Source organism: Micropterus salmoides, unplaced genomic scaffold (genome assembly GCF_014851395.1).
Source record: "Micropterus salmoides isolate LMB-PRFRI ecotype aquatic unplaced genomic scaffold, ASM1485139v1 Ms_hic_scaffold_23, whole genome shotgun sequence".
In the NCBI taxonomy this organism is placed as follows: Eukaryota; Metazoa; Chordata; class Actinopteri; order Centrarchiformes; family Centrarchidae; genus Micropterus; species Micropterus salmoides.
In genome coordinates this window covers 517,268-538,979 of record NW_024041484.1, presented here as the reverse complement: position 1 = coordinate 538,979, position 21,712 = coordinate 517,268, and the positions used below count along the sequence as shown (strand labels likewise).

The following is a 21,712-nucleotide window of genomic DNA, read 5'->3' as shown; positions in this document are numbered from 1 at the left end:
GAGAGGTAGAGCGAGCTAACGATAGAGGAGGGAAGAGGGAGAGAAATATATTATGGTGCAGAAATTTGCCCCAAACCAATCATTAGTTCCATTCATTTTAAAAATTGTGATTCTCATCCACTGTCTGTGAAAGAAACAGAGATGTAATGTTGTACTGGCCACTGCACAGCCAGAAAATAAATAAAAATAAAAAACATCACCAATATAACTCTATGAAATTGAGTCCTATCTATTCCCCCTGCAGCCACATGTAGTTATAAAATGGAGGAGTATTAGCGATACCAAATATTCAACAAAACATAAAGAGAGGAATGCACAAGAATAATCAATATGTGAGCCACTTCTGTGATATCACAAGTGAATAAACTGATTAATATTTGTTTGTTAGGGTGATTTTGTTGTAAAAAAAAATACATTCAATTATTTTATTATTGTCACGAGGACATATTTTTATCCCTTTTCTACATCTGAGCCATTCCACACTTTACCAGCATGTTCATTTCTTGAAAATTATGCAGATTTGCAATTCACTACCCATCCACCACCACCAAGTCACCTCCAACCCACTCATCACAGATCAGCACATGTGTACCTTATTCCCTCCCCTATCCTGTATAGCTGATCCAGCTGCCATCATCAGAAACGACGTCACTTCAGGTGGGAGTTCTGAATTATTGTCAAGTGTTGCCTTTATTGTCTGTCATTTTTTATGCACTTTCACTAGCTTGCAAGAAGCTACAGTCATCTTCATAAAATGAAGATATAAAAGGTTTTGATGAGGGACTGTTACTATAACATTGAAATATGATGAGTGTAAATTATTTATTTCCGTTCAAGGTTCAAGGTTTGATGCACATAGACAATTATGAGTCACACGCTTAGTATCAGTATGACAGTGTGTTTATGATTAAGTGTGACAATGAACTATTGTGTTTAGTCTGCTGATGGCCAAACTGTATCGATGTGCATGCTTGAGAGGATGTGCTGTGGCAGATGTGTTTCAAAGCGGTTTCCATTTAGTCTCTGTCAGTGTGAGGGCCGCTTGCAGGTCCTCTGCCGTTTGTGTGTGTATCTTCAGAGAGTATGTGAGGGCTTTGTGCAACTCCCTTGGGCCAACTAGGTTGAAGCGTAGCAGAGAGTCGACCAACTGGGCACGAGCGTTGCCGATGAAAGAGTGCGACAGGTAAGACGCAAGGCCTTTCGTGGTGTAGATCGGGACTCTCACCATTCCTAAAACCTGGAGACAGAAAGTGAGAGAGAGAGAGAGAGAGAGAGAGAGAGAAATCAGATGACGAGGAACAGAGCATAAGATTAGATAAATGGCTGCAACTAATCATTTTACTAGCAAGGACCACACCATGAACAGATATGTAAATTATTTATTGATAAACAAAACAGCAGATAGCTGAATTATGAAGTGAGCATGACAGAGACTCTCATAAACCCTAATGTTGTGTAGAAGACTGAAGTTGCAACTCTGACACTGAAGGAGTGACTGGAGTAATGAATGGGAGAAATGCCTCACAAAGAGAGTACATGGCGAAGTGCTGGTGGAACCAGAATCAAGTGGCCGCTAGACCAGACTCAGAGAGGATTTGTGATTTGTGATTTCTGGAGTTGCAAATAGTTTGCGAGGGTCTTGAAAGGGTTCAGAAGGGACTGGACTTTAAAGTAAAAGACAAGTGTAAGGCTGGACCGATTGACTGGATTTGGTTTGCTTTAAGTATAACACCATAGTGTTGCTTAAGAAATGAGACAAGTCTGAAAGTTGGCATGACAGCAAGGCTCAAAGCAAACGGATGATGCAGGGAACTCATCTGAGGAAGTGAAAGAAAGCAAGTGTGATTATAGTTTCTAAGGTTCCAGACATGTGAGGCATGCTGTATCTCGTGCGGATGGTGTGGATGCAGACGGACAGCAAGTCTGCTGTGAGAGAAAGGCAGAGGGGGTCTTGAGACATGGTAAAAAGATCAAATGACGATAAGGTTGCGTTGTGCTGGTGGTTAAACTCAAGCTGACCCGTAGGACGAGAGGGTTAAAGGGTGCTATGCTGTTGATTATGGAGTTCTGAGTCTCGTATTAGGGCTGGGTTTGCATGTTGAACGTCATGACAGAATATAGTGACTGGTGTTGAAAAGGTATCTGCATGGGGAGGGTAGATACTTAACTTCTGGAAAGAGAAGGCTGAGGATCTTGTTTGGACTAGGTTTGGCTTAGTGTGGGCAGGATGAGAGCAAGATGAAGCTGGGTGAAATGGGGCACCGAAGAGAGAGCAATGTAGGGCTGTGTGAAGGCAGTGGCTTCAGAGGAAAAGTGGATATGGTAATGGTAGAAGACATTGTGTAGCAAACCTAAATTTTATAGTTATGCATTTTAATAAATTTATGAGAATTGATACCCAATTATGAATTTTTAAGATTCATAAAATCAATGTTCCTCATTAAGGGCACCACCGGAGTTGTTATAATCCTAGAGTCTCCGGACCTCTAGGTAGTTTTAATAATTATACAATTATTACTAGTGATCAGTTAGTTAATAATCGCTCAATTATCTTAAATCAATCGGTCAGTCTCATATCTAAAGGGTCAATTCTCTTGGCAGGGACTTGGAAATAGGCAACACACACAGTTCTAGTATTATATTACAGTGAATTTATTCTCTAACTAATGTGATAAAAAGATGGTTGGATACAGGGAACATAAACAATTGCTGAACAATGAGCCTGGAGGTTAGATTGTGGGAAGCATTTGACTCATACGGCATAGAAGAGCTAATGAAAGTAAACTAATGCTGTGATTTTAGGAGTTAAAAGGGGAATATCTGATCACAGAACGTGTGTTAAGTCTTACTGCTTGTCGACAGCCTGTTTTTGGCCTGTTGCACGGGTCCCACGCTAGCTGCCCGATCTTGGCTTTTTGCTAGGGGTTCTCCGGGGTTCTCCGTGTCTGATTGAAAACGCCTCCTCCGTCTGGCAATTCGGCTGTTTTCAGGTTTTCTTCGTTGTAGCTGGCGAGACCACGTGGCTTGGTCTGACCTCGGTGAAGTTGGCTCAACGAAAAAGGCTTAAAATGGAACTTGGTCGTTCCTGAATTAGTCCAGTGTAACTTAACGGACTGATAACTTTAATAAACAAAAGGAATAAAGAAAATAAAACAAACTGAAGGCAGATTGATGTCGCGGCACTTCAGGCGAAACACAAGGCCTGTTTCGCTGGTCGACTCTGAGGGCGCTCCCTGGCGAGGCACACTTCACGCGTGCCGAAGCGTCCAGGGAGCAGAGCAGAGTGGAAGAGAGCCAACAGCGAACGTTCAAACGGTTGTACTGTTCTAAGCATTTGGTAACAGGAAACAATTGTCACATTATTGGTCAGGATATTTATACATTTAACGGCATTTCCAACGAGGGCATGTAATATTTATTTCGTCCACTTGGGGGAGCTCAGGTTACATGAGGAAAGCTTGGATTACATTAGATGAAGGAGTGTCTTGCTGAAAATAAAAACACTGCACTAGTAACTTTCTTTTCATCACTAATATCAACAACGGATAGCAACAACAGTTAACATAACAACTCAAATAGAGGCAAACGTAATCAGGTAACTAAAGATTTAATTAAACTTAATTAAATGCTTTGAGTCTTTGGAGACTGCAGTCTTTGGCCATTCAAAGTTCGGCTGTCCTGGATTGTGTCACACCTAGGTGAGACAAGGAGTATCCCTTTGATGTGGTAATAAAACAAAGAATAAGGTCAGTTGCCACGGAAACATGTGTGGGGGGGCCAGTTTTGATAGGCTGTTCAGGGAAATGCTAATGGCTGGATTGTGTCCCTTTGTCAGTTTAACAGTCAGGCCCCGCATTATCAGCTTCGGAATCAAAAAGGCGCCAGTTTTATGGTCGGGGATAGCACTTAAAGAAAGCAACTTTGACCCCTCCCCTTCTTCTCTGGGGAGGAGAAAGGAATTTAGAGTAGCTCCACATTTATTCAATATAAAATGCACAAATCCACACCGTTGTTCACTACAATTGCCTACAAAGCGGAGGGCTAGATTAAGAATGATAGAAAAGTAGTGGGGATGGGACATTGGCAACTGAGTGGTGCAGACTGCTGGTACTTTTGCTGGAAACCTTGGTGGGAGGTGGAGGTTTGTGGAATTTCGGTGTTGTTAGGTCTGACGAGCTGATTGTGAGAGCTGATACTGGGATGTGGTTACTGAAGCCCCGGTGTTTTTTTGTTGTGGCTGATAGATCTTTGTGATTAATGCTGGGCTTTCTGAGTTGTCCCTTTAACAGGAGGGCTGATGTCACAGTGTGTTAACCAGGAGTGCGTGATGACATCATAGCTGGTGGTGAGCTGGTGTTGGCGAGTGGTGGGCCTGACAGGTTGGCATGAGAGTGTTGAAAAGTTTTGCTTAATTGTCTGTTCTGATGAAATGTATTCCTTTATCTTTCAACATTTTTGAAGTGAGGCAACGGTCTAGTCAGTTGGAAGAAGGCTAGTTATCGAGGGACCTTAGTCATGTGGCTGCGGGTTGTGATGCTTGGGTAGCCTGGAAGTAGACAGGAAGTCTGAGTTGTCCTTGGACGAGGAGGAGTTGGAGAATGGGTTAGGTGGGTATGTATGGATATGCTGGAAGTGGCATGATAGACATGTGGTCCTACTCCTGAAAATCTGCTAAATATCGCAACTTTTAGAAGGAAAGAAAGACACACACACACGTTACCTCCAGTCCATGATCAGTTGCCGTGGATGCTGCCACTCTCTCTATCTCCCTAATTTGTTCCTCCTCCATCTTCTTCACATAAAAGTTGGTGATAAGACAGGAAGAGGAGGAGGGGGAGGAAGAAGGGGCATAGCAGGAGTCCACATGATCTTCTACTGATATAGGAATAGCCACGCCCAGCTCCTCCAACAATTCTCTGCTAAGTCCAGCCTCCAGCGTCTCCTCCAATGGGTTAACGAGCCTGAAGTGTGGGAGGTGGGGTCAAAGGTCAGGATCAGATATGAAAGTAAAAAAACAGTCAGCTGTATTGCTCTGCTCTGAAACTCCTCAGAGCAGATGTAAATAAATCAAGTTGAATGAAAAGCTCAAAGCCCAGAACTATTTTTTCCTTTGTTTATTATGTTTCACCATGATAATGCGAGGCATAATCATCGGTCGAGGCAGATGGCCGCCCACCCTGAGCCATGGTTCTGCTCGAGGTTTCTGCCTCTGTTGCCTAGTGCTTGTTCTTGGTGGGAAATGTTGGATTTCTGTAAATTACATCACAGAGTCCCGTCTAGACCTGCTCTTTTATGAAAAGCGCTATGAGATAACTTTTGTTGTGATTTGGCGCTATATAAATGTCATATGCTGAGAAAACTCACAAAACACAAAAACTATCAGGTCAAGTTTTCAATTTAAAAGCATGCATTAGAAATAAAAATTTCTATCAAAATTTAGCCCATGTCTTAAGACAAAATAACAAAAACACCACACAGCACAAAACTGCAGTAAAAAACAATGTGTGGAATAACCTCCTCGTTATGTCTATTGCTTGTTCTTTGTCTACTGTCAGAATTGTTTTTCAGAAATGTTCATTTTTGGGGGCAATAGTTTTTAATATTGTTAAGCAAACATTCTTTTAAGTGTCAATTAGTCAATGTTGCGCTGTGTCCTAATTCCAAACTACATACATCTAAGCAGGTTTTGAGTATGTAGTGTGTTCATTCAAAAATATTCTCAAAGAGTTAGCCACAATGATGCTTTGAGATAAATGCTTGGATCAGCATGCTGACCTGCTCACAAGAACCATGCCAACATGCTGATGATGAAAACATACAAATGTGCAATTGTTTCACTATTCTGTTTTGATCATGTATTATAGAGAGAGATGACAGACATGCTGACGTATGCAGTAAGTATATTGCTGCTCTAAATCAAAACAAGTTAATGTGTTAGATTCTTCATTATAGCGGCTAACTATCCGCTACACACTTAATCTTACAGTAGTTCTGCTTAAGCACTCACAGTTCTTTCCATCATTTAAGCGACTCTTTAAACCTCGCAGTTGTTTACAAGAGTTTTGCTAGCTAACGCTAGCATAATTTAGCTTAGCAGCTAGAGATAGCTTCTCTCTCTCCCTCTCGCTCTCTTGCTGGTGTGTCAAATGTTCAGTTACGCCTCCTTTAGCAGTAATGATACACATAACAAGTGTAGTCTTTTTATAGCCTTTAAGGCGAGGCTTAGTGATTTAAAAGTTTGGCTCTGCACCTTGGTAGATCAGTCGTTAGCTACAGTAGTTAGCCAGCCCCTAGTAGCCGGTGCTGACCGACCTGAGGTAGCTCCTGCTAGCCATCCCCCGGCATCTCCCGGTGGCTGGGTGACTGTCCGAGAGAGGAACAGCCCTAAGCTTAAGCCCATGGTTTACCACCAACCTGTTCACATTTCTAACAGATTCTCCCCATTCAGTGTCACACCCACTGAGAAACCTCTGATTATTGGCAGCTCCATCTTGAGAAACGTGAAGTTAGCAAATCTGTATGTAGCAGTATGGAATAGTTATGGATCAGTAGCTTGAGCGCAAATCACACTGCTGGTTTGAATGTTTAAATAATAAAGTGATAATGTGAAATTAAATTTGTGAGAGCCATCATTATCTATTTCACTCACATTCAATTTTATTTTGACATTAAACCACTACAAAGCCTACATGATCAAACTTTTATTTTGTATGAACATACATAATTAGGTTTTTCAAAGATTACTTCATTGACATATGCACAGTAACTGCAGTGGAAATACTATTTTCAAACATTTGGTGAGTTTTGATACTTTGGAGTTTACTGACCGAGCTGGACAAAAGTTTGTGTCTCCATCCTCATCACCGGTTTCCTGCCTGACCTCTTAAGGGAACATGCATTCACAGTCGCCAATACAGTATAGAGGTTCTTCTCTTTCCCTGTTTTGCCCCAATCACTCCTTCTGGGTATTAATGGTAAGTACATGGAAAATAATACCTTAATCTAATATCCAATATTAAAGTACTATATAAATCTCCATCCATCCATCCATCTTCATCATCCGCTTCTCCGGGGTCGGGTCAGCAGAGGACCCCAAACTCTATTCTGAGCTGCTTGCGGATGGCTGAGCTTCTCACCTTATCTCTAAGGGAGACACCAGCCACCCGCCTGAGGAAACCCATTTCGGCCGCTTGTACCCACAGTCTCGTTATTTCGGTCATGACCCAGCCTATATGACCATAGGTGAGGGTAGGAACGAAAATTGACCGGTAGATCGAGAGCTTTGCCTTATGGCTCAGATCACAACGGTGCGGTAAAGCGAGTGCAATACCGCCCCCGCTGCTCCGATTCTCCGGCCAAACTCCTGCTCCAGTCTCCCCTCACTCGTGAACAAGACCCCGAGATACTTGAACTCCTTCACTTTGGGTAAGCACTCATTTCCTACCTGGAATTTGCACTCCACCGGTTTCCTGCTGAGAACCATGGCCTCAGATTTAGAGGTTCTAATCCTCATCCCAGCCGCGTCACACTCTGCTGCGAACCGATCCAGTGAGAGTTGAATGTCATGGACCGATGATGCCATCGGGGCCACATCATCCACAAAAAGCAGTGATGAGATGCCAACCCCTCCCCACCACTATGCCTTGATATCCTGTCCAAGAACAGGATTGGTGACAAAGCATAGCCCTGGGGAAGGCCAACCCCCACCTGGAAAAAGTCCGACTTACTGCTGAGTACTCTGGCACAGCTCTCACTTTGGATGTACAGGGATTGGATAGCCCTGAGAAGGGACCCCATACTCCCGCAGCACTTCCCACAGTATCTCCCGGGGGACCCTGGTCATACGCCTTCTCCAGATCTACAAAGCACATGTAGACTGGATGGGCATACTCCCAAGCCCACTCCAGGATCCTTGTGAGAGTAAAGAGCTGGTCCGTTGTTCCACGACCAGGACAAAAACCACATTGTTTCTCTTCGATCCAAGGTTCGAATATCGGCCGAACCCTCCTTTCCAGCACCTTGGAGTAGACTTAACCGGGGAAGCTGAGAAGTGTGATACCCCTGTAATTGGCACACACTCTCTGGTCCCCCTTTTTGAACAGGGGAACCACCACCCCAGTCTGCCAGTCCTTGGGCACTGTACCCAACTTCCACGCAATGTTAAAGAGACGTGTCATCCAAGACAGCCCCTCCACACCCAAAGCTTTTAGCATTTCTGGGCGGATCTCATCAATCCCTGGGGTTTTGCCACTGTGGAGTTACTTGACTACCTCTGACTTGCACCAGGGAAATCTCCTATCAGACTTCAGCTCTGCCTCTACTAGAGAGGGCATGTCAGTCGGATATAGGAGTTCCTCAAAGTGTTCCTTCCACTGCCCAATTACCTCCTCAGTTGAGGTCAACAGAGTCCCATCCTTACTGTACACAGCTTGGATGGTTCCCCGCTTCCCCCTCCTGAGGTGGCGGACAGTTCTCCAGAAGGACTTTGGTACCGACCATAAGTCCTTCTCCATGTCTTCTTCGAGCTTCTCCCACACCCGCTGCTTTGCATCTGCCATAGCAGAGGCTGCAGCCCTTCGGGCCTGTCGGTACCTTGCTCCCGCCTCTGGAGTCCTCCAAGACAACAAATCCTGGAAGGTCTGCTTTTCAGTCAGAGAGCTTCCCTGACTACAGCTGTCCACCACGGTGTTCGATGGTTACCGCCCCTTGAGGCAACTAAAACCTTGAGACCACAGCCTCCCGCTGTGGCTGCAGCAATAGAAGCTTTGAACATTGCCCACTCAGATTCAATGTCCCCAACCTCCACAGAAAAGATGCCACAAAAGCTCCGCCGGAGGTGTGAGTTGAAGATCTCGCGGACAGGGGCCTCCTCCGGACGTTCCCAGTTACATTTACTCATTTGGCAGACGCTTTTATCCAAAGCGACTTACATTTGAGGAACAACATACAAGCATCAACAGAGCATCAACTACAGATCTACAACTGACAATACATACTAGTAAGAGCAGCAATAAATACTAGTAAGAGCTCACCCGTACTTCCCGTTTGGGCTTAACCCGGCCACCAGGCACTCGCCGGCGAGCCCTCCCTCTGGGCCTGGCTCCAGACGGGGGCCCCGGGCTTCCTTCGGGCAGGGTCTCTCCTCCTCTTCAACAATTTTTCATAAGGGTCTTTGTGAACCATTCTCAGTCTGGCCTCTGACCTGGAACCACTTTTCCATGGGAGACCCTACCAGGAGCCCTAGGCTCCACACAACACATCCTCCAGGCTCACAGGGGCACGCAAACCTCTCCACCACGGTAAGGTGATGGTTCTACATACCGTATTTATACACACATTGAGAAACCCCTACGTGTATTATTTATATGTAAGAGAGGAGATAGAAAGAAATAAAAACAAAAATCAAAGACAAAAAAATCTAAAAATAAAAAGTAAATAGTTACTTCTACTGAGCGTAGAATGGATATAAACACTGAAATGTATACACACAGGGCAAGAGGCACTGACAGGAAATACGTGACATCTTTGAGCCACAGAGCGAGAGGTAAGAGACTTCAAACAAACCAATATTCTGCTTCTTGCCAACAGAGTGGCAAAACCCACAGTGTTAGCGTCAGTGGACATTGCAAGAAGATTCATGATCTCAGGCACACCAATAATAGCCACGTGGGGAGGGTTCAAATGGCCAGTTACCACTCCTGACAGGGCGACAAACACGTCCAGAAATTTGCCAGTCTTATACATGATTGAAACATGAGTAAGATTAGCCGGTGACTTGCCACTTTGGTTACACCTATTGTCCACATCTGGGTATATTTCTGATAGTTTAGCTTTACTAAAATGTAGTCTATGGAAAGTTTTGAATTGGATAAGAGTGGATATTACTACCAGGTTTGAGGTAAATTTGGAAAAGCATATCGGAAAAGAGGAATATGTCAGAGCAGGAAGGGAGGACACACAACATGACTGTGCTTCCAAAAGGCACCAATCCATCTCAGGCAATTTCAACCAAAACATCGTTTTCTGAATGTTAGCTGTCCAGTAGTAATGTAAGAAGTTGAGAAGAGCTAATCCCCTCTAATTTTTTATTCTTCTGTAGTATTTGTTTCCTAATCCTTGGTTGTTTACCTCCCCAAATGAAGGTAGAGACAGCCTAGTCTATTGATCTAAAGAATGACCTGGGCAGAAATAGAGGAATACATTGAAAAAAAACTTTGTCATGTACCTCGTGTCAGGGGGAAGTAGGCAGATGAAGAGTTGTTAGTACCTACATATGCTCTATAGGAAGACTATATTCTACTAAATAAATGTCAAATCCAAACCTTTCGTTCAGCTGTTCAGTGTGTAGCGAAAACAGATCCCCAGCCAAAAGCTGCATAGTCCAGTGTGATCATTCAGGCGAAGATGGGTTTCTTGTAAAAAGACAAAATTAGTTTTTAGCTGCATCATGTGTGTAAATATCTTAGATCTTTTGATAGATAATTCCATGAAATAACTGATAGATAATTCCATGAAATAAACCATATTGAATAGTATTATCTTTCTATATTCTAGTAGCCCTAACACGAGAGAGTGAAAGATGCCAGCAGTCTCTATAGCAAAGGTAACTAATTGGCGGACCCTGGTCCGGATCTGTACTCAGCCACCGTCCTCTCCGGACCAACAGCAGGTTTATTATTGAGAATTACTACCTCGTGACGGAGTGTTTCTATTTTCTGTACTGGTTTAGTGGCCCAGTAAACTCACCAATTGCATGTGTTCCAATCGTTTGATGTGATGCTGCTCAGCCATTCAAATCTGTTCACATGGAGAGAGGACACGAAAGGGAAAAGAGATTTCACATGGCTTTTAATCAAACAGATTCTTACATGTACAGTCTTCCCACGGGCATCTCCAATATATATCTTCAATCCTAGCCGGCAAGACAAGCTACAGCTCACGTTTCTCACTGAACAAGAGAAACTAGGGAAGTGGTAGCTACTGTATATATGAGGGAATGAAAGAGAAGAGGAGGTATTAAAGCTGTTGATTAGTTAAGATGTGTTGAGTGTTTATTATAAAATCAGACTACACTTCCAGAGCCTAGGTTCTTACCAACTAACTTCAATAATTTCTTCATCTAAACCATCAACCTGCCTCTTAGACCCCATCCCGACTAGGTTGCTTAAAGATGTTTTACCCTTAGTCAGCACTTCTATACTAGATATGATCAATCTATCTCTATCAACAGGCTATGTACCACAGTACTTTAAAGTAGCTGTAATTAAACCTCTTCTGAAAAAGCCCAAACTTGATCCGGATGTTTTAGCCAACTATAGACCTATATCTAATCTTCCATTTCTCTCTAAGGTTCTGGAGAAAGCAGTTGCTAAACAGCTGTGTGACTTTCTACAGAGCAATAGTTTATTTGAGGATTTTCAGTCAGGATTTAGAGCTCATCATAGCACAGAGACAGCACTGGTGAAAATTACTAACAACCTCCTTATTGCATCAGACAAAGGACTTGTCTCTGTACTGGTTTTATTAGATCTTAGTGCTGCATTTGATACCATTGACCATCAGATCCTATTGCAGAGACTGGAACATTTAATTGGCATTAAAGGAACCGCTCTAAGATGGTTTAAGTCCTATTTATCAGATCGATTTCAGTTTGTACATGTTAACGATGAGTCCTCCATGCGTGCCAAAGTTAGTCATGGAGTTCCTCAAGGATCTGTCCTCGGACCAATCCTCTTCACTTTATATATGCTTCCTTTAGGCAATATTATCAGGAAATATTCCATAAGCTTTCATTGTTATGCAGATGATACTCAGTTATATCTATCGATCAACCAGATGAAACTCATCAGTTAGCTAAACTTCAAATGTGCCTTCAGGATGTTAAAACCTGGATGACCTGTAATTTTCTAATGTTAAACTCAGATAAAACTGAAGTTATTGTTCTGGGGCCTAAGCACCTCCGTGATGCATTATCTAAAGATATAGTTTCCCTTGATGGCATCGCCCTGGCCTCCAGCACCACTGTGAGGAATATTGGAGTTATCTTTGATCAGGACATGTCATTTAAGTCTCACATTAAGCAAATTTCAAGGGCCGCCTTTTTTCACCTACGTAATATTGCGAAAATCAGGAACATCCTGTCTAAAAATGATGCAGAAAAACTAGTCCATGCATTTGTTACTACTGGATTACTGCAATTCCTTATTATCATGCTGCTCGAAAAAGTCCGTTAAGACTCTTCAGCTGATCCAGAATGCTGCAGCATGTGTTCTGACAGGAACCAGGAAAAGAGATCATATTTCTCCTGTCTTAGCTTCTTTGCATTGGCTTCCACCATCTTATCTTAAAGAGCTCATAGTACCTTACTACCCCACCAGAGCACTTCGCTCCCAGAATGCAGGGTTACTTGTGGTTCCTAGAGTCTCCAAAAGTAGACTAGGAGCCAGAGCGTTCAGCTATCAAGCTCCTCTCCTGTGGAACCAGGTTCCAGTTTGGGTTCAGGAGGCAGACACCATCTCCACATTTAAGAGTAGGCTTAAGACTTTCCTCTTTGATAAAGCTTATAGTTAGGGCTGGCTCAGGTGAGTCCTGAACCATCTCTTAGTTATGCTGCTATAGGCCTAGACTGCCGGGGGATTTCCCATGATGCACTGAGCTCCTCTCTCCTCTACTTTCTCTCCCTCTGTATGCAACCTCATGCCATTATTGCATGTTACTAACACAACTTCTCCCCTTTCTGGTAGTCTTGTGCTTTCTCATCCCTCTCCTCTCTCCTCCTATCACTTCCTGCAGGTTTTCTGGCTAGGGAGCTGTGGAGTCTGGATCTGTGGCTGCGGGTCACCTGCTGCCCCCGTGTTCCTGCTCGACACCCTCTGCTGCAACGACTATTGTTACTAGTCCTATTGTTATTATTGTTATTATAATCATTAACATTACGACTGTTACTATTAACATCTGTACCATTTTTCATTTAGTCTATAGCAACATCACCTTTACTGTCTGTGCCTCTGTGTGTATATTGTGTAGGCTGCCTCCCTCCCCTCTCTCTCCTTCCATCCCTCTCTTTTTCTCTCTGTTCCTCTCCTGCCCTCTCTCTCTCTCTCTCTCTCTCTCTCGCTCTCTCTCTCCCTCTCTCTCCTTCACCCCAACCGGTCAAGGCAGATGGCCGCCCACCCTGAGCCATGGTTCTGCTCGAGGTTTCTGCCTCTTAAAAGGAAGTTTTTCCTTGCCTCTGTCGCCTAGTGCTTGCTCTTGGTGGGAACTGTTGGGCTTCTGTAAATAGCATCATAGAGTACGGTCTACACCTGCTCTTTTATGAAAAGCGCTGTGAGATAACTGTTGTTGTGATTTGGCGCTATATAAATAAAATTGAATTGAATTGAAAGTTTAGGTCAGAGCTGTGAGATTGTTTTGGTGTTTTCCCCCTCTTGATGTTCCTCTCCTCTCCTGGAATGTTCATTGAAGGCTGAGAGAGGATCTCTGTTCCTCAAAACATAGAAACCTAGACTATGTAAATGATTATGCATCCCTTTGCTCGGGGGCCAGATGCCCGAAGCTGCCCTAGGCAGCAGGTCTCTGGACCAGCTGTATATGTGTTGTAGTACTTCTCTGTTTATTCATTTTTGTTAATAAATTCTTCAAAGACAACAGTTTGTTGTAACTCAATTATTTGCTCAGTCCCTCACCAGGAATATAATTTCCACGACAGTTCGCCCCTCTGTTCAACACCCCAGGGATGTACTGGGAGAACAGATGAGTGTGCGCCCACAGGAGCAGCCGCCTTGCAAAGCCCAGCAGCTATGCTGACTGCACCCCACCCTGGCTGTTTATGTTGGCTGCTGAAGCCTTGTTGTCAGTGCGGACCAGCACGTGCTGGTTCTGCAGCAGAAGGGTGAAGTGTCGGACCACCTTCCACACCATGAGGAGCTCCAACATGTTTATGTGGAGTGGCATGTGGGCCTGCCACAGACCGCCCACCACCTGAGAGAGGGAGGCGTCTGTGAAAACCAAGATATGGGACGTGACCATGCCCAGGGGAACCCTGTCTGCCAGATTTTCAGTCAGGATTTAGAGCTCATCATAGCACAGAGACAGCACTGGTGAAAATTACTAACAACCTCCTTATTGCATCAGACAAAGGACTTGTCTCTGTACTGGTTTTATTAGATCTTAGTGCTGCATTTGATACCATTGACCATCAGATCCTATTGCAGAGACTGGAACATTTAATTGGCATTAAAGGAACCGCTCTAAGATGGTTTAAGTCCTATTTATCAGATCGAATTGAATTGAATTGAAAGTTTAGGTCAGAGCTGTGAGATTGTTTTGGTGTTTTCCCCCTCTTGATGTTCCTCTCCTCTCCTGGAATGTTCATTGAAGGCTGAGAGAGGATCTCTGTTCCTCAAAACATAGAAACCTAGACTATGTAAATGATTATGCATCCCTTTGCTCGGGGGCCAGATGCCCGAAGCTGCCCTAGGCAGCAGGTCTCTGGACCAGCTGTATATGTGTTGTAGTACTTCTCTGTTTATTCATTTTTGTTAATAAATTCTTCAAAGACAACAGTTTGTTGTAACTCAATTATTTGCTCAGTCCCTCACCAGGAATATAATTTCCACGACAGTTCGCCCCTCTGTTCAACACCCCAGGGATGTACTGGGAGAACAGATGAGTGTGCGCCCACAGGAGCAGCCGCCTTGCAAAGCCCAGCAGCTATGCTGACTGCACCCCACCCTGGCTGTTTATGTTGGCTGCTGAAGCCTTGTTGTCAGTGCGGACCAGCACGTGCTGGTTCTGCAGCAGAAGGGTGAAGTGTCGGACCACCTTCCACACCATGAGGAGCTCCAACATGTTTATGTGGAGTGGCATGTGGGCCTGCCACAGACCGCCCACCACCTGAGAGAGGGAGGCGTCTGTGAAAACCAAGATATGGGACGTGACCATGCCCAGGGGAACCCTGTCTGCCAGAGAGAGAGTCCTGCCAGTAGGCAATATCCGAACCCACAGACAGATGGACAGCAGCCAGGCGTCGCTTCTGTCGCACCGGGTCGACACACAGGCGGATCAACCACCGCTGTAGCCTCCTCATGTGCTCCGGTCTGAGGCACACCTAGCATCATGGATGGAGGTCTCCCGGCAGAACAAAGCCGATGTCACGGATGCCCTACACCCATACAGATGTAGCAGTGTCCCGCCCCGCTCTGGCTGACTTGCTGGAAAACTTCGGTAGCTGGTGATCTGCTGCTCTTTAGACAGCTCCATGCTGAAGAAAAACGGTAGCTGATGGCCAGGTCTCACCATTGCATATACATAAGGTGAGGATGTAAGAGAGGCCCACCCACGATGTGGGTGGGCGAAGACAAGCTTTTCTCAGTGCCACGCATGCGTGCGTAGGATGCAAACCCAGTAGTGATAGCCTTAGAGGGCGAAGCCTATATGAAGGACCTGGATTCCCTCTGCCTGGATCCAGTCAGTCTGTTCGCCTGATTTGCCCTGCACAACTCCTTGGTTCTCAGGTCTCCCTGGCCAAAAGACTCTGCTGCTCTATCTCAACCATTCAATACTGTTTGTTAATAAATTCCTCGTAACAATTCCTCGTCTCTGTGTTGTGCAATCAGGTTCACACAATTAGCCTCTGTAACATGAGTATTCCACTAACAATCTGTGAATGTTTATGCATTCAGACCAAATGAGAATTTAATCATCGCATCACTTTCCTCGGAGGGGTTTTATCGCTGGACAATTGCCAAGTGTTCACACACAACGCGATAATGCAAATAAACACAACCCGCGTTTTGTACAACTGTATGAACCCAAAGTATACATTTTGCTTTGAATCAGTTGCAATAAACAGATCAAAATGATGCTGAAATATCTACAACATGACGAAGATTTGTTAAAGCAGGTCTGTCAGTAAGACAGCAGGACAACTTTTAAATGTTTTCTGAATGGAGTTTGGATCAATCAGGGGAATGCTAACGACAGCTGGAATAATGTAACAGACACATATTTTATGAACTCACCAGGTAGTTCAACTACCTCGCTTTCTTTTCTCCAAGTGATGTCCAGTTTTGTCCGTTTTTTATATAAATATTAAATAGTAGAATCACAGAGCTCTGGGTGCCCACTGACGCTAAAGCAGTTAACTGCCCTGGCTCTCTCCTCCATAGCTCCCTATAGCTCAGCAGATGTCTTTTGGCCAGCGGGATTTTACTCCCCTGTGCCTGGTCCTACCAAACAACGCTCTGAAGCCATCGGCAAAGTTTGGAAAATCTCAGTTCTTATAGGCTATCACGATACAGCGTCATGCAACTCTCTCGCTAAAGTTGAACATTTTCAACTCGCGCGAATCCCTTCGCGTCGCCAGTAGTGGGTCCTCTGTAGTGCCCAACAGGAAATTTCGGTAACACTTTCTATGAAGGTATAACTTTAAACATTACTATAAGCTATTATTCTAGTTTATATCACTAATTGTAAATGGTGACTAAAGTGTATTCATAAGGAGTCAGTGGTTATAATGTGTTATGGAACATAGTCGGAGATTCTTGCCGCACATTGATATAAACTGGTATTACTATTAGTTATAAAACATTAAATCAAAAGGTCATAATACGTTTTGAACTTTGTTATAGCACCTAATGCTAATAAGTGATTATAACAACTGTTATAATGTCTTATGGACGCATTATATCGTGTTATAAATATATGCATAAGTCATTATAGCGATGACCTTCATAGAAATTTCTTCCGTTACCCCTCTTGTGAGTGGGGTTCCACAGGGCTCTATACTGGGACCTATTTTATTTTCCCTTTAAATGCTCCCTCTAGGTTCGATTTTTGAGATATTTGGGATTCAGTATCATTTGTATGCGGATGATTCTCAAATTTACTTACCATTGAAACATGGGCATAAATGTTGCCATTCAGTCTCTTCATGCACATTTGGCCGAAGTTAAGTGTTGGCTTGCGAATAACTTCTCCAATTAAATGAGGATAAGACCGAGATGATTTTATTTGGAAATAAGGGGTGTGTGGATGATGCCTGGGGTTGTTTTCTGGGAAAAAAAACTGTCTAGCGTGAGGAACCTTGGTGTAATTTTTGACTCTGAGCTTAAATTTGACCGGCATATCAATGATGTCGTTAAGAATAGTTTCTTCCATCTTAGATCAATATCTAAATTGAAATCTATCCTCTCTTTTGAGGATATGGAGAAGGTTGTTCATGCCTTTGTGTCATCCCGTTTGGATTATTGTAATGTGCTGTATCTGGGTGTGAGTCAGGCTTCTCTCTCCCGTGTGCAGCTCATTCAGAACTCAGCTGCCAGACTTTTAACAGGTACTAAGAAGAGAGAGCACATTACTCCAGTGTTAATTAAATTACATTGGTTACCCATACATACAGAATTCAATACAAAGTGTTGTTGTATGTTTTTAAGTCTCTGCATGTCCTAGCACCGGAGTATGTTACTGATTTAATCAGCCGCTGTCAATCCAGTAGATCTCTACATTTACATTATTCATTTAGCTGACGCTTTTATCCAAAGCGACTTACAGCTGCTATACATGTCAGAGGTCGCACGCCTCTGGAGCAACTAGGGGTTAAGTGTCTTGCTCAGGGACACATTGGTGGATGGGTCACAGTGGGGGATTGTAACTGGGTCTCTGCACTCAAATGATGTAAAGGTGATCGGGCTTTCTCTGTTGCTGCGCCTAGGCTCTGGAACGACCTTCCTCTGTCTGTAAAAACTTGTCCTTCATTGAGTACTTTTCAGAGTGCGCTTAAAACTTATTTGTTTTCTTTAGCATTTAATAATGCTCTGTAACTTTTTATACCCCTATTTTATATCTTAGCTGTGTTTTTTGTCTCTGTTTTTATTTTCTCTTTTATACCTTCTGTACAGCACTCTGGTTCCACTTGAGGTGTTGAAAGTGCTCTATAAATAAAGTTGAGTTGAGTTGCTCTCTCCACATCTTTGTATTGACTTTGTATGTAATAATAATAATAATAATCCTTATTTGTAGAGCACTTCTCAAAAACAAGTTACAAAGTGCTTTAACAAGTGTAAAGAATAATACAAAAAAAAAAAATAAATAAGAGCATGAAAAATTAATATAAAATTAGTAAAATACAATAAAATATTAAAGCTGCAAGCAGCGTTGGGCGGGCCCTCGCACTTGTAGCGCGTCCGCGCGTGAGCCGGCCGAGTTGCACATTCTGGAGCTCTGCCGGTGCGGCTGTGAATTTCCTACGCGGTTCCGACGCCGCATGAAGGTGCTATATGTCACTTCCTGTGTCCCCTATGTGGAGCTACATAGCACTTGCCGCTATGAACATAAATCGGTATTGGTGTGTAGATGTCTGCGGGGTGGGAGAGTTATCAAGCACGTAAAGTTTGTTTCAGATGTGAGCATGTACACTGAACAATAATGTACCCAAACAATAAAATAAATTCCTTTTATATTTCCCTGCCTTGTTGTTTATGTGTACATACAGAGGAAGAATGTGAGAACAGCACACATTTCATCGTTACTGTGTGTTAGAGCATGGGAGAACAGTGGATACTTTTAATACAGCCCACACCCCTAATACTGTGTAACTATAACAAGTAGAGAACAGAAGAAAAGATGTTCTTTCTTTACAACTGTCTGCATAGCTTATTCATATTGTGTAATGAATGAAAATAAATAGGCCTACTAGGCTCCTCTCTACTTTGACATTTAAGATTAGCTTGTTTGATCCACCTTCATACACATGTGACATTACTGTACAACTTGAGAAAGGTGAGTTGTTTTCTGCTCCAGCCTGCCTAAAAGAAAAGCGTTTTTGGGATTAAATGGACTTTATTAGCTGCTGCAGTGCAGGATGAACTCAGAACAGACCCATTTCTCACCTTATTATTCTAAATCATGCAACGAAGAAGAAGAAATGCATAATAAATCCTGGGACAAAATCTGTCCACAAATACTGTACAGCATGTAGTCTATGAACAAGACTTGTGTTATAGCTGACTTGGGCAGTGAAATGTTTAATTTTTTTAATTCATGTGGTCATAGTTGTCCACAACTCAAATCAGAATATAAGAAGAAATGTTTTATACCACCTCAAGAAGGCTTCCTATCAGAAAGGTAGGAAGGTATTTCAAATGTACAACTGCAGTACTTAAATCTAAGTAAAGTAATTTCCCTGACATTACTGTGTTACGCATGTAACAGGTTTTATACTTCCTGTGAGTATAATCCAATCAATCTTATTTTCATACTGTATATCCGTTGTGTAATTTGATAAATTGTGTTGTATGTGGTGCTCGCATCGGGTACTACTGAGACTTCATTGCCCTCTTCAGAGAAGACTCTGACTGCAACATGCGTCTTTGTAAAGAGAGAAACGGACAGAAAAAGTCTCTAACTCTGCCTGTCAGCTCGCTCTGCTCCGTTAAAACTGAATTTACCATACAGAATTGAATACGAGTGCACTCCAGATTTAGCTGCAGCCAGCTGACCGTGTGCTTCTCCCTATACCGCAGTTCTGTGTCCATGCATGCAGCAAACTGAAAGCACTGTCTGTCGGAGCGTCTACGTGAAAAGAGAAGGAAGACATTGCTGGTAGTATTGTCTTCAGAGTTGTTAAACACCTCAGCGCACTGAAGGAAGCCATCTGACTGTGTGAGGGGCAAGATCGTTGATGTCTGCAGGCAGAGTAGGAGCTCTCCTGTCTGACTGGTCCACCAATAGCAGAGAAGATGACCCCTTGAGACACAGCCCCTCCTCATTTGCATAATGAGGCAGAAATGCATACAAAAATTTAAAAAGACAGGCAGAAATAAATACCATGGGTGAAAATAAATAAGGTAAATAAATACAAAGGAAGAATAAAACAGACAAAAATATTAAAACACACATAAATAAATACATTAAAAAAATTAGTAATAAATAAAGTTGAATAAACAAATAAGGTAATTATAACAAAGGTGAATAAGTAAAGGCACTAATTAAAATATAACATTTATGTCTCCTTGTATAATTTAATTACTACCTACATTTATTTATTTACTTTATTTTTTTGTGTATTTAATTGGATGCTTATTTATTTATTGAGCATTTATTTATTTCTGTATTTATTTCTGACTGTGTCAGGATCGGTCCTCCATACGGGGTGGGAGAGTTATCAAGCACGTAAAGTTTGGTTCAGATGTGAGCATGTACACTGAAGTTACAACAACTTCCTGTGTCATGGCGAAGACTTGATCTCTGACGCCACGCCACGGACACACCCATTGACGAAAACTCGCAAATAGCACAACTTTTCATCTTCAATGCCTTTAGAAGGCACAGCACAAATTTGAAGTCGGTCGGACTAAATCCCTAGGAGGAGTTCGTTAAAGTACGAAGTGTGTAAATCATCCAAAATTTGACGTAAAATTCAAAATGGCCGACTTCCTGTTGATTTTAGGGCATCGCTCCAAGAGGCTTTTTTGTGCGTCTGGACAAGATACACGTACCACAGAAAATTCGTGCACGTAGGTGAAACGTGCGGCGGGGGCTGCTTCGTTAAAAGTCACTTCCTGTTGCCAGCAGGTGGCGCTATGACTGTCTGTGAATGTCAGCATGTACATGTGTTCAGGGCGGGACTCTCATCCTACATGTACAGTTTGGTCCAGATGTGAGCATGTACACTGAAGTTACGACAACTTCCGTGTCATGGCGAAGAGTTGATCTTTGACGCCACGCCACGGACACGCCCATTGACGAAAACTTGCAAATAGCACAACTTTTCATCTTCAATGCCTTTAGAAGGCACAGCACAAATTTGAGGTCGGTCGGACTAAATCCCTAGGAGGAGTTCGTTAAAGTACGAAGTGTGTAAATCATCCAAAAATGGCCGTAAAATTCAAAATGGCCGACTTCCTGTTGACTTTAGGCTATGGGTTCTTGAGGCTTTTTTGTGCGTCTTGATATGATACATGTCCCCAGAAAATTTCGTACATGTAGGTTGAACGTGAACGAGGGGCTAATTTTTCCAATTTTCTAGGTGGCGCTAGCGAGTCATTTTGCACGCCCATGTGCGAAACTTGTAGAATACGAAATTTTTCACCGGTTCTGACATGTTTGCAAATTTTGGTGAGTTTTCGAGAATGTTTAGGCCATGTCATTGGGCCTACTTTGCAGAAAAAAAAAAAAAAAATTAAAGCTGCAAGCAGCGTTGGGCGGGCCCTCGCACTTGTAGCGCGTCCGCGCGTGACCGGCCGGTTGCATATTCTGGAGCTCAGCCGGTGCGGCTGTGAATTTGTTACGCGGTTCCGACGCCGCATGAAGGTGCTATATGTCACTTCCTGTGTCCCCTATGTGGAGCTACATAGCACTTGCCGCTATGAATATAAATCGGTATTGGCGTGTAGATGTCTGCGGGGTGGGAGAGTTATCAAGCACGTAAAGTTTGTTTCAGATGTGACCATGTACACTGAACAATAATGTACCCAAACAATAAAATAAATTCCTTTTATATTTCCCTGCCTTGTTGTTTATGTGTACATACAGAGGAAGAATGTGAGAACAGCACACATTTCATCGTTACTGTGTTTCTGCTCCAGCCTGCCTAAAAGAAAAGCGTTTTTGGGATTAAATGGACTTTTTAGCTGCTGCAGTGCAGGATGAACTCAGAATAGACCCATTTCTCACCTTATTATTCTAAACCATGCAACGAAGAAGAAGAAAT

General features: G+C 43.2%; 1 protein-coding gene across 1 annotated transcript; it reads right to left on the bottom strand.

Annotated features, from left to right (window-relative positions):
- Positions 1-667: 667 nt before the first annotated feature.
- On the bottom strand, positions 668-10,800 carry LOC119918505 (U8 snoRNA-decapping enzyme-like). Its single transcript, XM_038739284.1, has 4 exons — positions 10,747-10,800; positions 10,323-10,412; positions 4,721-4,961; positions 668-1,237 (listed from the first exon to the last, which is right to left on the bottom strand). Exons 2-4 carry the CDS (start codon positions 10,376-10,378, stop codon positions 1,001-1,003), a joined length of 534 nt encoding a protein of 177 aa, XP_038595212.1. The 5' UTR covers positions 10,379-10,412; positions 10,747-10,800; the 3' UTR covers positions 668-1,000.
- Between the last annotated feature and the right edge of the window lie 10,912 nt (positions 10,801-21,712).

Excerpts from the sequence above, each read along its gene's own strand:
- LOC119918505 (XM_038739284.1), bottom strand. The coding sequence starts at position 10,378 with ATGCAGCTTTTGGCTGGGGATCTGTTTTCGCTACACACTGAACAGCTG. Across the intron at positions 4,962-10,322 it reads ACTGAACAGCTGAACGAAAG|GCTCGTTAACCCATTGGAGG; the intron begins GTTTGGATTTGA and ends CCCACACTTCAG. Across the intron at positions 1,238-4,720 it reads CAACTGATCATGGACTGGAG|GTTTTAGGAATGGTGAGAGT; the intron begins GTAACGTGTGTG and ends TTCTGTCTCCAG.